Here is a 17,196-nt window from a genome sequence, read left to right as displayed (position 1 = left end):
ATAACTTTTAATAAAGTAACTAATAATAATATTATTATGTCATAAATTAGATTTTGTATTCTTATTGAACAATGTTACGTGGATTTAATTAATAATTAGTTATTATAAAATTATAATCTCTGTTAATGGATTATATATGATGAATAAAATATTTTCATAATTAATAATTAATTTATTATGTCACAACTTTATCATGAGGTTGATGATTCATTCAAAGATTTAAAAATCTTGGTTTAAGTCTCAGAGACAATATAATTAAAAAAAATACACCTTTAATAAAAAAAAAGTTTTGAAGGGATTTGCACATCAAAAAATTGATATGTTGAAATATGATGATGAAAGATATTCAACTTTTTAGTCATTTATTAGAATTTGATTATTTCACTTCTTTTTTAAACCCAAGAGATTGCATAGAATTTGATTATTTCACTTTTTTTTTTTAAACCCAAGAGATTGCAAATTCAAATGTATCCAAGACAAAAAGAAAATAAAAATAAAAGAAGAATAAGAGAAAAATGCCCGGATAGTCCCTGTGGTTTCGCCTTTTTTCACCTATAGTCCCCAACTTTCTAAAATTACCTGAATAGTCCCCAAGTTTTCAATTTTCGTTCCCGGATAGTCCCTGGCGTGGATAGAGGTTACTTTTCTCAGTTAAGTTGGTGTAAAATGACTACAATGCCCTTACTGGTTAAAAAAAAGGACCCACCTTTATTGGGCCCACTTATAAGAAAATTATAAAAATTAAACATTAATAAACCAACCTCAACCCACACCCAATTCTTTTCCGACAAATGAGTCGGCGACCAACCCTACCCTCCCACCCTTTCTTCTCCGGCGAAACCTCCCCCACAATCGCCGGAAAAACGAAGTTCCAGGTACACATCAAGGATTTGCGAAACTTGCAAATAACTCCGATGATCACTAGCGAAACCTTTGTTCTCCAGTTTGATTTCCCCCAAAACCCGAACCAGTTGGGTAAGTTGTGGTCGCCGGAAAACAAAATACGTTAACGGTCTCGATTCAACCCTGTTCAAGCACCGGTCTTGTCGTATACCGGTTCAGAAGGTTTTTCAATGATTTGGTTTAAAGGTTGTTCGTATACTAGGCGAATCAATTGTCGAATCAAAATTGTTTATCCGGCAATGGTTTCCAGTAACTCTTGTTATTCTTCACCCCACATACAAAATCATTCATGTACGAAAACATGTATTAACCTCAGAGAAGTAAGGAAATGAAATTGTTGTAATTATTATTAATCATACATTAAGCAAATGCAGATATACTAAAGATTGGTTTGTAGATTATTATATAATAAAAATCAAATGAAAGATTTGTTGATCTAAGAACAGATCTTTAACAGATTTGTAAATCATATACACATACAATCCGTTCTAAAAGTGACGATTTACCGGCAGTGGGTGACGCTTGTTCTTCGTTTTAAGACACCGCAGACCGGATCCGTTGCTCCCCATCTTCCGACGCACCACCTGCGGATCGGTTAATAGAATGGTTGCAGAAGAAAGTAGAAAGATTGAAAAAAGAAGATAAAGGGTGGGGTGTGGTGGTGGTGAAGTGGAGATGTTTCAATCCTGTGGTTTACTTGAAGTAGAAATGTTGCAGACATATAAAAGAAAGAGGAAGAGAGAAAGGAGTGAGGGAGAGGGGGTGGGGGTGGGGGTGGGGTGGGATAGGGGTAGAATAAAGGTGGGTCCCTTTTTTTAACCAGTAAGGGCATCATGGTCATTTTACACCAACTTAACTGAGAAAAGTAACCTCCATCCACGCCAGGGACTATCCGAGAACGAAAATTGAAAACTTGGGGACTATTCAGGTAATTTTAGAAAGTTGGGGACTATAGGTGAAAAAAGGCGAAACCACAGGGACTATCCGGGCATTTTTCTCGAAGAATAACAAAAAAGGCGAAAAAATAAAAATCTAATAAAAAAATCATATTACCACTCATACCCCTCTGTCTTTCTTCTACCTCCGAATTGTCCTGTCTGTGCAGCATTTCATCTGCAAACACCCACAAAACTCCCAAAACTCTGTCACTAATTCCAAAACCCAACACTTATACATCAAAAAAAAAACATTCATAAAAACAAAACTCAAATTCATAAAAAAAAACACTTCTCTTCAATGGAGTCTCTCTCACGTCCCTTTCACTCCAAAAACCTTTCCGATGCCCCCTACGACGTCGTTTTCTCCGGCAACCGTCGCAAATACTCCCAACCGTCGCCTATTCCCCTTCAAGATTACCGTGAAATTTTTAGCACCTCTGAAGCTTCTTCTATTCCGGTTCTTGATCTTTCTACGTTAACACAACCTGTTGATTCTTTGAGCTTCAATTTTAAAGATTTGAAGCCGGATTATTCCAAGATTTTTGGCGGTTTTTGTGACGAAAGTGTCGCTGTTTCGTACGAAGAGTTGTTTGGTTGCGACAAAGTGAGGTGGGTTTTTGATCTTTTTTAAATGGGTGTTGGAAAGTTTTTGTCTTTTTTTGTGGGTCGATTGAAACAGAGTTTTCTTGATCTTGTTATTGATGTTTTTTTGCTATATATGGAGTTATGAACGGCAGTTTTTGGCAATATTAATGTGGGTTTTGTAAACTTTTGTTGGTTTTTATATATGCTTAAATTTGTAGTTTATAGTTTTGGAATGTACAAAAGTAACAAACTTTGTGATTCTTGGTGAATATTTTTATAGGTATAAAATACATATTTTTTATGGTTTAAGAGATTAAATAGTTTTGAAATTTTTACTTGTTGATTAAAGATTTGAGTTTTTTCGTTAAATTCCTACATTAGAAAATTGGTAAGCATTTAAAGTTATGTGCAGAAGATTAAAATTTTATGTGTATGCTTAAATTTGTAGTTTATATGATTTTGGAATGTGTTAAAGTACCAAACTTTGTTGTTTTTTGCCAAACTTTTTTGTGAGTATAAAATTTATAATTTTTTTTTATTAAGAAGATCAAACAGTTTTGAAATTTTGACTTCTGAGGTTAGTTAAAGATATAAGTTTTTGGTTAAATTATTAGAAGATTGGTAAGTGTTTTAAGTTATGTGCAGAAGATTATAAATTTATGTACATGGTGTTGTTGATTATGTTATCTAGATATTAGTTGTTGATGAAGGCCTAATTTGTAAAATTATTATATAATAAGTAATAAAATTAAACCAATTACTAGTGCTATCTTCATAAAAAATTTGTAAAATATAATTTTTTAAACTAGTTGGGAAGCTTGATGATCTTTGCAGTTTCCTAGTATGATATGATCTTTTCCTGTTTAAGTTGTCGGTTTTGTACGCGAGTATTGATTGCAAGTTCTAACCTTTTTACGCGATTAATGGTTTTTGCAGGGCGCCTTCGTCGACATCACCAAGTTCACAAGATTCGGATAATCTATCTCGTCAGTCTCCTGATGCGTTAAAGCAGTTTAGCATGTCGTATAACAAGATCAACCCGAAATCTAAAGATGGGTTAGATGGGACAAAACATGTTACACAAGTACCTCCGGTAACTGGATTCACTTGTTTCGTTGATGAACCCGTTATGGAAGCTGGGAAGCCGAATCTATCAGCATTTAATATTAAATCTTCAAGAAATGTTGTGAGAAAAGAAAATAATCCTGTTGAGTCGATCTCTGAAGATAAGAAAGCTAAAACATTTGATGTTGATTTTAAAAGATGTCCCTCGATGGTATCTTCTTCACCGATTGGTGTAGTTAATGATAAAGACGATTCAAAGAGATCGGTAAATTCAGAGCCGAGTAAAACAGATTTTGATGAGGAAATTGATGTGAATTCGGCTGCTTTCGCTTTGAAAAAAGCGATAGAAAAAGCTCAAGAAAGTATACGAATTGCTAAAGAATCGGTTGGAAGAAAGAAGAACGGTCTTCGAAGTTTTTCAAATAATAAATTTAAAAATAGCTCGAAAGTTGAAGAACAGAAACGCAGAGATGAAGATTCATCACAAGGTTTTCAGGATGTCGGTAGGAATCGTAAATATGGTGGTACAGTTGTTCTTCCAAGTTTTACGGAGAGTGAAAAGCTTTTTGTTGCAAAGAAGTTTATAGATGAAATACATGAGAAAATATCGGAATCGGTTAAAGATAGTAAATTTGTTGACGATACCGTTGCTTCTAATGCTACGCAAGTTACTAGCGAAACGGAAGCCAAACCGGCTGATTCAGCTGGAAAAGATGAACACGCGAATTCGTGTTCTGAAGCGGTTGACACAGAAACAAGCAATATTCAGACTTCAGACTTTGTGCATGAATGTCAAACAGATAACAAGATTGTAGATGAATACGAAGCGGAAATCGAGGTAAGCGAGCCCACCATTGACATCTTGGAGCATCCGACTGTTGTGAAAGAACTAGAATCAGAAGAGAATGCTAATGAGGTATCGGAAGATTCTAATCGAAATGATAATGAGAATAGATTAGATGCGTCACTGGAGTTGCTAGAAAATGAGAAACAAGAGAATGTTCTTGAGCATGAAGAAGTTGAGTATGAAGAAAGTGAGAAACATGAGGAGATTGAAGAAGCTTCTGAATTGGTTGAAAGTGAGAAAGAATCCGAACATGACCGAAACTCTGAAATCCGCAAGGGTGAAGAAACTAGTGAGGTGTTTGATGATATTTGTGATAATAAGTTAGAAGAAAGTGAAGTGAATCTGCATGATGATTGTGAGACGAAACAGGAAGATGATCACGCAGTTGAAAGCAAAGGGGAAAGATTAGATAAATCTTGTGATCAGGAATTTGACGAGAAATCTGTAGAAGATGATGATGTTATTGAAGAAACTGTAGATACAGATCGTGTTCATGTTGCAAGCAATGATGTCGAAATGAATGATGTAAATGTGGAAACAACTCAAGACATTGAAGTTTCTTGTGAATTTCAAGCAGAAGAAGCAGATTTCTGTGAAAAAACTTCTATAGATCGAACTGTATCTGATAACAATGAGAGTGAATACGAAGTAAAATCAGACGAAAGTAATATTATCGACAATCTGGCTGATCTTGGTATAGAGAATGATGTACGATCGGAATCATCTTCAGGTAGTACACATGGTGAGAAGATAATTGATGAAGAAAGTAATATGATTGACAATCTGGCTGATCTTGGTTCGGAGAACGATGTACGATCTGAATCCTCTTCCGCTAGCACACATGGAGAGACGACAATTGACGAAGAAAGTAATATCAAACCACCACGAACGGAAACACCCGACACCGAAAACACAAACGAAATCAAAGGAAAGATTGTTGAGGAGTCTGGGCCAAACAAAGTATCACGAAAAGATCGTGTTAAAACTATTGACGAAGAAGCAGCTGCTAAAGAAAGGGAGTGGGAGAAAAACCGATTAGCAGTCGATCGAGCAATCCGTGAAGCTCGTGAACGGGCCTTTGCCGAAGCCCGCGAGAGGGCTGAGCGCGAACGGGCTGCCGTTGAGAAAGCTACAGAGGAAGTCCGGCAAAGAATGATGGCGGAGGCCCATGAAAAGGTTTCTAAAGCTTCAGTTATGAAGAAATCGTCTTCCGACAAAACTTCTGCACAGTCTAAGCTTAGAGCCGAACGGGCTGCAGTGGAAAGAGCCACTGCGGAGGCCCGACAACGGGCTTTAGAGAAGGCTATTTCTCAGAAGACTGCTTCTGTAAGTAGTGAAATGAAATTAATATGTTTCTTGCTAATCAAGTCATTACCTATGTATTCGTATTGTTGTTTATATTGTATATATTATCATCGTTTTCGCAGGAGTTGAACCGTTCCGAATCGGCTTTGAGAACAAAAGCAAAACTAGAAAAGCATAACAGGATCATGGAAAGGGCGGTATGTGTTGCTTTTTTTCTTCATTATTAAACAGTTAACTGCCATTTACGTCCTTGTGATTTTTCCACTTATGCCATTTCACGCCAAATTTCCAAATTAGCGAAATATGCCATTTCAGTCCAAGAAACTAACCCCAATTAAAAACTTCTGTTTAATGAAGGGTAAAATTGTCATTTTTCATTTTCTTTTATTTATTTTTAAATCCCTGTTAAAACCCATCCCTTTTAAATCTATGTTAAAAGGGGTGAGTTTTAACAAGTGTTTAAAAAAAGGAAATTAAAAGAAAATGGGAAATGACAATTTTAGCCTTCATTAAACATATGTTTTTAACCAGGGCTAGTTTGTTTTGGACTAAGATGGCACGTTTCAAGAATGTCAAGGAGGAAAATTGTACAATTTTGAAATTCGGCATGAAATGGCGTAAGTGGACAAACCACATGGATTTAAATAGCAGTTAACTCATTATTAAACAACGGGTTTATGAATATTTACAAAATTAATCACTCATTAATTTGATGGTTTTATTTTTAGGCTAAAGCACTTGCAGAGAAAGAGAAGCGAGACCGACTTGCACAAAAGGAACAAGCTGAGAGAAATGTAACGATTTTTAGTTAAATAGAATGATTACCGTCTTCTTTATTCTTTATATTATTATCTTCATATTTTTGTATCTAATTTTATTTCAGCGGTTAGCCGAGAATCTTGATGCTGATATCAAACGGTGGTCTAATGGAAAAGAAGGGAACTTGCGAGCATTGCTTTCAACACTTCAATATGTACGTAAAACCTTCCTACTCTTACAATAATAATCCAACTTGTGGCCGTTAGAGATAAACTGTAGCCCAAAATGAACGTCTTTTATATGTGAAGGGCCGAGATTGCTTCCTTGAACATCTCAGCCGAAGATATTTAACTAAATTCTTGAACTTACAGATTCTTGGACCTGAAAGTGGTTGGCAACCGGTTACATTGACGGAGATCATAACCACAAGTGCCGTAAAAAAAGCATATAGAAAAGCCACTCTTTGTGTTCATCCCGACAAACTGCAACAACGAGGGGCAACCATTCAGCAAAAGTATATATGTGAAAAGGTTTTCGATCTTTTGAAGGTATGTGATTCATCTTCCGGTCTTCTCTTGTTACAACAATGTACAATTGTTGTATATGTATGAGCAACTTAGAGGTGGTAAGATGGGTGATTCAAGCGGGTTGGGAAACGGGTCAAAACAGGTTCGGGTGGAAAGGAGCCGTTTTTAATGTGGAATGAAAGGGGTCGAGTTGATCCACTAGCGATTCTGTGTCAATTTCTTTAACAATTTGAATAATGTGTTAACTATGATGCTCAAAACAATATTATTACAATAAAATTTAAATATCTAAAAAATGCTTTGGCAAACAGTTCAAAATAGGTTCGGGTTGAATAAACTCTTTCTAGTATGGGCCGAAAGTCCGAAACCTTTTATAAAATATTATTATATTGGTAATTTAGATATATAAATAAAACCATTAAGAGGTAGTATGCACGACGTTGCAACCTTCGACCCGTTTGACTAATGTTTATATTGATTTGGTCCATATTACTAGTTTGAGATAAAACTTAACCCGTTAACCCACATCAAATCCCATTCATTAGTTAATGAGTCAAAATTGCCACTTCTGGTTAGCGTATCCTCGGTGATTGCATTTTGGGTCTAATAAGCTATAGCATCTTCTTATGATGTATTATATGTATGTGCGCAGGCGGCATGGAACAAATTTAACTCCGAGGAGAGATAGCAGCCTCAAGGAGGTGATGGTAGCTGAATTTTATCATGAACTGAACTTTCTTTGGTGATTTATTAAACGAAAAGAAAAGAAAAGAAAAGAGTTTAGTGTAGTGAGGTATATGCTTTCTCATATTTGGACATGATGCTGTCTGTATGTGAGAAGTCAATATACAAGACTTTGACACTAAACAATGTATTCATTTTTAATTTAATTTTTATAACATTGTCTTCTAGTTAGTTATTTAATGTACTTCACACCATTTCTTTTACAAATGCACTTTCATATAAAAGATAACTTCTTTCTTTTTTTTTCTTTTTTTTTTCTTTTTCTTCCAAATCTATGAACATATAGTTGAGAAACGAGTCTTTGGTATGGCCTATGACACCCACGACCGGTAGCAATACCTGACGTCGCAAACTATGTTCATTTCTGTTTTTAAACTCAAACCGGACATCATTATCCATGTGTACTAACAATGGTCGTATAATGTGCTTACCAGGTGACTAATTATAAAATTTTCACGGGTTTGAAGGGGTACACTGATATCAAAACCATTCTATGTCTGTTTACATGTATCGACCCAAGTATATTAAAAATAATACTATGTGATCTTAAGATATATAATATATAGTATTTTTTAAGTTATTTGAAGCCTAAATTGTTAATAAGTTTAGACTTTAATTGACTATAGTGGAGTATTTTATATCCTGCTTGGTTTTTTTTCAAGTGAATTTAAAAAAAGTTTTTGAGTAATGAGAATTCAAAATGGTAATTCTACACAAGATATAAACATGTTTATTTGACGTATATAAGACATGATTTTACAATATAATATGGTAACTGAATTATCAAAATCCGTATAATTCTATAAAAAAAATTAGTTTATACCATGTGCTCTATGATACATAAAACTTATGGATAAAAAATGTGTGTTATCGTACGTGTTAGGTGTACGCATTCAATAACACTTGTATGAAATGAAATTTAATATGTTGACTTACCAATTGGACAATTGGTTACACAGTTGGACAGTCCATTACTATTACTATTACTTTACTACTATTAATTAAATGTGAAAAATATTATATATTAATGTCAGGAACAATTTATAGAAGCGTAAAATATTCAAGAGAAGTATAACGTTGAATTAAAAACATTATTACACTTGTGGACAAAAAGTATTATTTATGACATATAACAAAATAAGTAAACATTACATTAGAGATCGTAATAAACATTACATTTACCAAGCTTAGAGCATCCACAATAAGAACCATTAAAAACACCTAAAAACATGTCCAGTCAGCTGCCACATCAGAAAAATACTCACCCTTTAAAAACATAAAAAACCCACCCAATAAGAAAACACAAAAACACTTAAAAACATTGGCACATCATCACCACCTTTTACATTTAATTTATCACCCAACCCCCACCTTTGGCTCCACCACCTGACAAGATACTCGTTTTTATTCATTATTCAACAAATATGTATCCCAAATACACATAGAAAAAATGATGCTCACCATAGAAAAGAATGGATAAGATGGAAAAATGATAAAAAAACAACCTCGAAATATATGAGCTATTGTGAATGCTCTTATAAATCTTATAGATAACCTAGATTACATTTTCACATCCTACAAATAATTTACATCAATATAGCAAATTAAGACAAAATATGTTAGTCAATTTATACCAATATAGAAAAAATAATAAAAAAATTACAAAATAGTTGTTTCAAACTAAGAATTTGACACTAATTTCACTTTTAATTCTTCAAAATAATTTATAGAGTAAACTGCCATTTTAGTCCCTGTGGTTTGGTCACTTTTGCCACTTTAGTCCAAAACTCAAACTTTTTGCATCTGGGTCCCTGTGGTTTTAGTTTTGTTGCCATTTTAGTCCAAAAATGAAATCAGGTAATATTTTTCTTATAAAATCCTGCAATTTTGTCATTTTCCTCAGGGGGCAAATCAGGTCATATTTATCGTATAAAATATGGTATTTATTTATAAAAAAGAAATGATCATTTTGCCCCTGCGGAAAAGGACAAAATAGCAGGATTTTATAAGAAAAATATTAGCTGATTTCATTTTTGGACCAAAATGGCAACAAAACTGAAACCACGGGGACCCAGATGCAAAAAGTTTGAGTTTTGGACTAAAGTGGCAAAAGTGACCAAACCACAAGGACCAAAATGGCAGTTTACTCTAATTTATAAAATAGATTAGGGCCAGATTTTCCAACAATAGTCTCACTAGTCAACAAAAAATCACACGCACGAAAGATGTAATAAATAAACTCGGGTAACAAGATGCAAAAGTAGTATTATTAGTGACCCTTCATTAAGAGGGGTATCAGGTGGGGAGCGAAAAAGAGCTAGTATCATACAAGAAATGCTTATAAACCCTAGTTTGTTATTCTTAGATGGATCATAAATAATAGGGGGACCAACATGAACATGCAATACAGTTGTAGAGTAGAAGATCTACCCCTTTCCAACTACTTTGATTCTCATTTCTACTTTTTTTCCTACTCTATTATCACATTTATAGTTGTATCAATGTTATGGTGCCTCTACATACACTGACATTTGTATATGATGTTGATATCAATGAATAAGATTTCTCATTGCTTCCGAGATGGTTAGGCGTGCAGTATCCCCACCTCCTTCGCAGATTTTGAGGTGGGTAGTATCCACGATGACTCCACGGATAGTGAGGTGTGTGTCGAAATGTTTCGTCAGGCTACAACACGACCTCTTAGCATAATCAAAGCAACCCATATACTTTAGCCCCTTTGAGCTAGCCTTCTCAACCTTATCTACTTCCAAAGGGGTCTCCTTTTTGCAAAGCCACCTTTGGAGAACCAAGATTTCTCCCATGCTGCTTTCTTAGATGAACTCTGATGCTCTCTCTCCGCAACCTTCACTCATTACACCTTGTTGTGGCTCGTTTAATAACCCGAAAAAAAGATAACCCTCCTTTATATGTCATCGACGTTGACCCAAAAACAGTCCTGGAACCCGGAACGTAAATGACATATGAAGGTGGGCTATCTTTTTTTCAAGTTACTATACGAGCCGCGACATGGTTGTAACGAGTGAGGGTTGGAGAGAGAGAGAGAGCGCGACGGAGTTCATCAGGATTTTTTTTGGGTCAACGTAGATGACATATGAAGGTGTGTTATCTTTTTTTTTCAGGTTACTAAGTGAGCCGCCACAGGGTTTAAATGAGTAGGGGTTGCGGAGAGAGAGTGGCAAAGTTCATCTAAGAAAGTAGTGAGGTCTCTTTGCAAAAAGGAGACCCCTTTAGAAGAAGTTAAGGTTAAGAAAGGCTAGCTCAAAGGGGCTCAAGTATATGGGTTGCTTTGATTATGCTGAAAGGTCATGTTGTGGCCTGACAAAACATTCTGACACAGGCCTCATTATCTATGGATTCATCGTGGATACTGCACACCTCACAATCTGCGAAAACAGATGGGATACTGCACGCCTAACCATCTAGGAAGCCATGGGAAAACTACAAGAGTGACGTTACGTGTGTCTACTTATAAGAGTGTTTTGAGAACGGAAATATTAGAAAGAGATTTGCGAGATAAAAGAAGGGAGTAGATGAATATAAATCAAAAGACTTTACGAGATAAAAGAAGGGAGTAGTGGTCACCGATATCAGAAAAAGCAATTTATCAAAAAAAAATTATATTTTAAAGACAAACTATTAGTGTTGGCGTCCATAAAAACTTGGTGAGGAACACTAGCTGGTAAGATAAAACCTTTAATAACAAAACAGATAAATATATATATACATATATATATATACATATATATATATACATATATATATATACATATAGAGTAGGGTTCCTACGGAAAGTGTGTTTTTCCTAGAAAGTCTAGGAAGCAATAAGAACGCGACATGTGGCATTGAAGGATTTTAACTAAAAGGGCAATTGTGTAATTTGAATATTATTTTAATTATGGATTATTTTATTAGGATAACTAACTATGGAAACTAAATATTCCATTTAAATCAAATTGGCAGTTTCAATTTAAATGATACAAGACGTTGTGTTTCTTGACAATGTGTTTTAACAGAAAGCAGATTTCTTGACGCTGTGTTTTAACTGCAAGCAGATTTCTTGACGCTGTGTTTTAACAGCAAGCAGATTGCTGGAGGATTATTGACACTGTGTTTTAACAGCAAGCAGATTTCTTGACATTGTGTTTTAACAGCAAGCAGATTTCCTTGACACTGTGTTTTAACAGTAAGCAGATTTCTTGACGCTGTGTTTTAACAGCAAGCAGATTGCTGGAGGATTCTTGACACTGTGTTTTAACAGCAAGCAGATTTCTTGACATTGTGTTTTAACAGCAAGCAGATTTCCTTGACACTGTGTTTTAACAGCAAGCAGATTTCTTTACGCTGTGTTTAACAGCAAGCAGATTGCTGGAGGTTTCTTGACACTGTGTTTTAACAGCAAGCAGATTGCTGGAGGATTCTTGACACTGTGTTTTAACAGCAAGCATATTTCTTGACATTGTGTTTTAACAGCAAGCAGATTGCTGGACACACTGTCATTGTCTTCCTCTTCAACACAACCCAGTGTCTTCGTCTTCAACACACTGTCATCAATCAACATTAAAATGGTAAAACACATAAACCTAGAGCCCACTCTAACATGTCAAACATTGAGGTCCATTAACTAAAAATAAGAACCCGATTCAATGATAGATAAAAAAATTGAAACAAGTATGAAAAACAACCGATATATGACCAATCAGAGAAGAATATTTGCAGGAAAAATGGTTGGTTCTTCTTTGGTTGCGTTTAGGGAGAGAGAGAGAGAGAGAAAGAGGGAAATCCCATGATTTTAGGGATTGGTTATTAATATGGCAGTTTCTTGACTAATTTAAAACACTTCCAATTACCAAAATACCCTCACTATATTAAAAGTCTCTAATTATATAACTCAAATATTACGAAAATGCCATCCATTAGATCTAAGCCATTAAAAACACAAATCGGATGACCCAGATCGCTTCCTAGACTTTCTAGGAAAAACACACTTTCCGCAGAACTCCTACTCTATACATATATATATATATACATATATATATATACATACATATATATATATATATACATACATACATATATATATACATACATATATATATATATACATACATATATATATATATATACATATATATATATATATATATATATATATATATATATATATATATATATATATATATATATATATATACCAACCAAGGTGACCGCCGAGACAGTGGTAGAATGGCTGGCACACTCATCGAGACATCTAGTGCCACGTGGAAGCCGAACTCTCACAAATATTCTTTACCATACGCGGATTCCTTCTTGGGGGGAAAGGGCACCCAAGTAGGGCTGTCCAAAAAGCTCGCAGCTCGGAGCTCATTCGAAGCTCGCTCGGATTTAGCTCGGAAAAAGCTCGCTCGATATGGATCGGTTTGAAAGTGAGCCGAGCCAGCTCGGCTTGGTTAGAAAGTGAGCCGGCTCGGCTCGTAACGAGCCGAATTGGCTCGGTTTGGCTCGCTTGGTAGCTCAGCTCGACTTTGTTCGGATTATTTTCTTTATAATATGTTTATTTTTATATACATTATAATAAATTACAATTAACTTGTTATTATTTATATGTATTTGGGCTTGTAATTTGATATTCATGGCATATTTGAATCTTAATTACCTTGCTAATGAAATAATATTGTATTTAATTGAAATTTAAAACTTATTTTTCGTTGTTGAACATGATTTTGGCTTGTAATGTATTATGATGAACTTATTTTGAATATGTTTTTTTTTAAGTATTGAATAATATTTTAGGCTACTGAATTTTGAGAGCTATATATTATATTTTTCTTTTTAAAATCGAGCCAAACTAAGCCGAGCAGAGCCAGCTCGGTTTAAAACCAAGCCGAGCCCGAGCTTAGATTTTCAGCTTGGTTTCAAATCCAAGGCGAGCCTAGCCAGCTCGGTTTATAATCGAGCCGAGCCCGAGCTTACCCTGGCTCGGCTCATGAACAGCCCTACACCCAAGGGTGGTACCCTTGCCCTAACCAATCAAATCCCGCAATATTAAAAATCTTAAAAACTCCCCTTAAGCCACAAAAGCCTTGCCATAAACCATTTTTTTTATTTTAGTAAAGTCAAACTCCTTAACCAATCAAATGTTCAAAGCCCACCAATCAAGCCCAATGTTCAATAAATGCATCGAACAACAAGATTGTACGTGAAAGGGTACCCGCATGGGTGCCCCGTCCCCCCTTAGCAGACCCGTAGTGTCTATTCGGTGGCTCCATGAGGCCAGTGGACAAGTACGAACTTCGCCATGTGGCGACATTTATGCACCGGATGTACAAGGTCACTTTTCGGAGGTTTAAAATTCAATAATCTTTGAGGAATTTGACTTTTCGTATATCCATTTGGAGATTTCCCCCTGATTAAATGATTAAGTCAGAAAAAAAATGATGAGTAAATTGCCATTTTAGTCCCTGAGTTTTGTCTAAATTTGTCATTTTAGTCTAAATAGTTTTTTTTTTTTCTCTGGGTCCCTGACTTTTCCCTTTTGTTGCCATTTTGATCACATACACTAACTCCATCCAGAAACTCCATCTTTAACCAGGGGTATTTTGGAGATTTTCATTTTAAATGTTTTCAATTGCCATTTTGATCCAATTTCAAAAATTCAAAAAAATTCCAAAAAATCAAAAAAATTCCAAAAAATTCTAAAAAATCATAAAAATTCTAAAAAATTCTAAAAAATCCAAAAAAATCCGTTTCGGCGCGAACCGTTTCGAACCCGAACGTTTCGAGCTGAACCGTTTCGACCCGTACCGTTTCGACCCGAACCGTTTCGAGCTGAACCGTTTTGACGCGAACCGTTTCGACCTGTACCGTTTCGAGCCAAACCGTTTCGACGCGAACCGTTTCGACCCGTACCGTTTCGAGCTGAACCGTTTCGACGCGAACCGTTTCGTGTTGAACCGTTTCGAACCGAACCGTTTCTAGCTGAACCGTTTCGAACCGAACCGTTTCGAGCTGAACCGTTTCGAGCTGAACCGTTTCGACCCGAACCGTTTCGAGCTGAATCGTTTCGACGCGAACCGTGCCTTATCGACGCGAACCGTTTCGAACCGTACCGTTTCGATGCGAACCGTGCCTTATCGACGCGAACCGTTTCGAACCGTACCGTTTCGATGCGAACCGTTTCGAACCGAACCCTTTCGACCTGAACCGTCGAAACGGTTCAGCTCGAAACGGTTCGGTTCGATAAGGCACGGTTCGGTTCGAAACGGTACGGCTTGAAACGGTTCGGCTTCGAAACGGTACGGGTTGAAACGGTTCGGCTTCGAAACGGTACGGGTCGAAACGGTACGGGTCGAAACGATTCGCGTCGAAACGGTTCAGCTCGAAACGGTTCGGGCTCGAAACGGTTCGCGTCGAAACGGATTTTTTGGATTTTTTAGAATATTTTAGAATTTTTATGATTTTTTAGAATTTTTATGATTTTTTAGAATTTTTAATATTTTTTAGAATTTTTTGGAATTTTTTTTGATTTTTTGGAATTTTTTTGATTTTTTGCAATTGGATCAAAATGGCAATTGAAAACATTTAAAATGAAAATCTCCAAAATACTCCTGGTTAAAGATGGAGTTTTTGGATGGAGTTAGTGTATGTGATCAAAATGACAACAAAAGGGAAAAGTCAGGGACCCAGAGGCGAAAAAAAAACTATTTGGACTAAAATGGCAAATTTGAACAAAACTCAGGGACTAAAATGGCAATTTACTCAAAAAAGATTTATAGCTTGTTTTGCTCTTTTTCTAGTAAGAGGAAACAAGCGGTAGCATCTACTCTTTGCTATGATTAACCAATTAAGAGGTTAATAAATCAAGACCCTTATCGCCTCATCGCTAGCCTATTTCCAAGATGGAGAAAAGAAGGTCTTTCAAGTCGAAGAGCGTATGAGATGTATCCATCGCAAAATTGCAACTATCGACTGAACAAAGTACCATCTATGTTTAATATGTTTGATTTCACGTGTTTACCAGAACTTGATTATTAACAACCGTATCAATGTAGTGGCGTACGTATAGACGTATAGTACTAATAACGTGATGGTTAACAACCTTATCGAACAATGCGCATCTTGATGTATATATAGTACCAAGAACATGAAAAGATCATGTTGGGTCATAAAAAAGGGGAAAATAACTAACGTTTGGTGGCATTAAATTGTGTGGTCCATCTATGGTTATATACAAAGTCTCTACATGAAAGATAAAAGCTCTCTATGGTCTGCGTCGTAGCGTCATCTTTCTCTATAAACTCTAAAACCCTTCTCCGATAACAATTATTTAGATACAATGTGTGAACCTTGTAAAAGGTACGACGGTAGTAAAAAAATCATGAGCCAACCTTGAACTTTCTTCTTAACTAACGTGTACTTCTGATTTTTAGTGTATATGACTTGATATTAAATATTTTTTTTTCATGGTTTTATAGCCTAGTGACATTTTGAGGGTGTAATAAGACTTTGGGACCAATAGGTCCTGGGTTTGACTCCCACAAGAGGGTTTTTCCAGATTTATTGGGTTTTTCTCATGAATTGGTGTATAGGCATTATGCCTAGTGGAGATGAATATGATCGGGTGGTTCCGCTGGTGGCATGTTGATACTCCGGTGGTCCGTCAGTGATCCAAATTTGCCGTCAAAAAAAAAAAAAAAACAAAAAAAAAATATTTTTGTACCATAAATATGAAAATTTATGAATTTAAATGTTCATAATTGATCATGTCAGAAGCATGTAACAAAATTGTGAGTGATAGCTAGCTGTAGCACTAGTTGGGCTTGTTCATGGGCCATGGGTTCATGGGCAACAAGGTGACCCGCTATCCCTTTTTGAATAGCCAAAATAGATCTCAGTTCATAAGTTTAGAGTTTTCATGTTTTGTTCTCTTTATGATTGAAGCTTAAACATTAAACAATTAAACCCCAACTATAGCGTCAACTACCAACGGTAGTTTGTTACATAATACTTACATTGTTACAGTAATTAGGCGAGCACCCTTTTTATATTTATTTCTTTTTTCATCAAACCTTGCCCTATATAAACTCTTCACTCAGACCTTTGCTATGAATATATATTTACCACACGAAGATGGCCGTACGTTGGCTGACAACCGAATAAGGCAAATGTTGGCGTGTGAAAGTTGAGTCTTTTGATCGGCACAGTGTTATGGAGATATGCACTAATCTGAAGTGCTTTAACCCAAGTTTGATTGCCACCATAGCAAACCACAAAGAGATTAAATTGTTACAACTTGAGTGATCATGAGAACATTGAAAGATTCATGTCTTCTTTCTTTTAAATTTCTTCTAAGCAAAACTGTGAACTCTTGCAACCAGGTTCTACCCCTTCGTTCTCACTTCTTGAGGTCTAAACCGACATCAACTTGTACATCAAGTTCTAGTGTTTCACTTTTTAAATTATTAGCTAGGTTAAACTTATATGCTGAAATTATGTTCTGCTTGAT

General features: G+C 35.7%; 1 protein-coding gene across 1 annotated transcript; it reads left to right on the top strand.

Moving 5' to 3' along the window:
• The first annotated feature begins 1,969 nt into the window (after window positions 1-1,969).
• On the top strand, window positions 1,970-7,914 carry LOC110941457 (auxilin-like protein 1). The gene is made up of 7 exons (XM_022183094.2): window positions 1,970-2,450; window positions 3,363-5,664; window positions 5,766-5,840; window positions 6,372-6,437; window positions 6,527-6,616; window positions 6,774-6,950; window positions 7,582-7,914. The coding sequence occupies exons 1-7, from the start codon at window positions 2,140-2,142 to the stop codon at window positions 7,615-7,617; spliced, it is 3,057 nt and encodes a 1,018-aa protein (XP_022038786.1). The 5' UTR covers window positions 1,970-2,139; the 3' UTR covers window positions 7,618-7,914.
• Window positions 7,915-17,196: the final 9,282 nt, after the last annotated feature.

The sequence above is a fragment of the Helianthus annuus genome, chromosome 5 (genome assembly GCF_002127325.2).
Source record: "Helianthus annuus cultivar XRQ/B chromosome 5, HanXRQr2.0-SUNRISE, whole genome shotgun sequence".
Taxonomy (NCBI): domain Eukaryota; kingdom Viridiplantae; phylum Streptophyta; class Magnoliopsida; order Asterales; family Asteraceae; genus Helianthus; species Helianthus annuus.
This window is presented reverse-complemented; position numbering and strand designations above follow the sequence as displayed.

What these genes read in the sequence shown, in the direction of transcription:
- LOC110941457 (XM_022183094.2), top strand. Translation starts at nt 2,140, where the DNA reads ATGGAGTCTCTCTCACGTCCCTTTCACTCCAAAAACCTTTCCGATGCC. An exon ending in ACAGGATCATGGAAAGGGCG is followed by an intron (nt 5,841 to 6,371) that starts GTATGTGTTGCT and finishes TTTTATTTTTAG; the next exon opens with GCTAAAGCACTTGCAGAGAA. An exon ending in TGCTTTCAACACTTCAATAT is followed by an intron (nt 6,617 to 6,773) that starts GTACGTAAAACC and finishes TTGAACTTACAG; the next exon opens with ATTCTTGGACCTGAAAGTGG.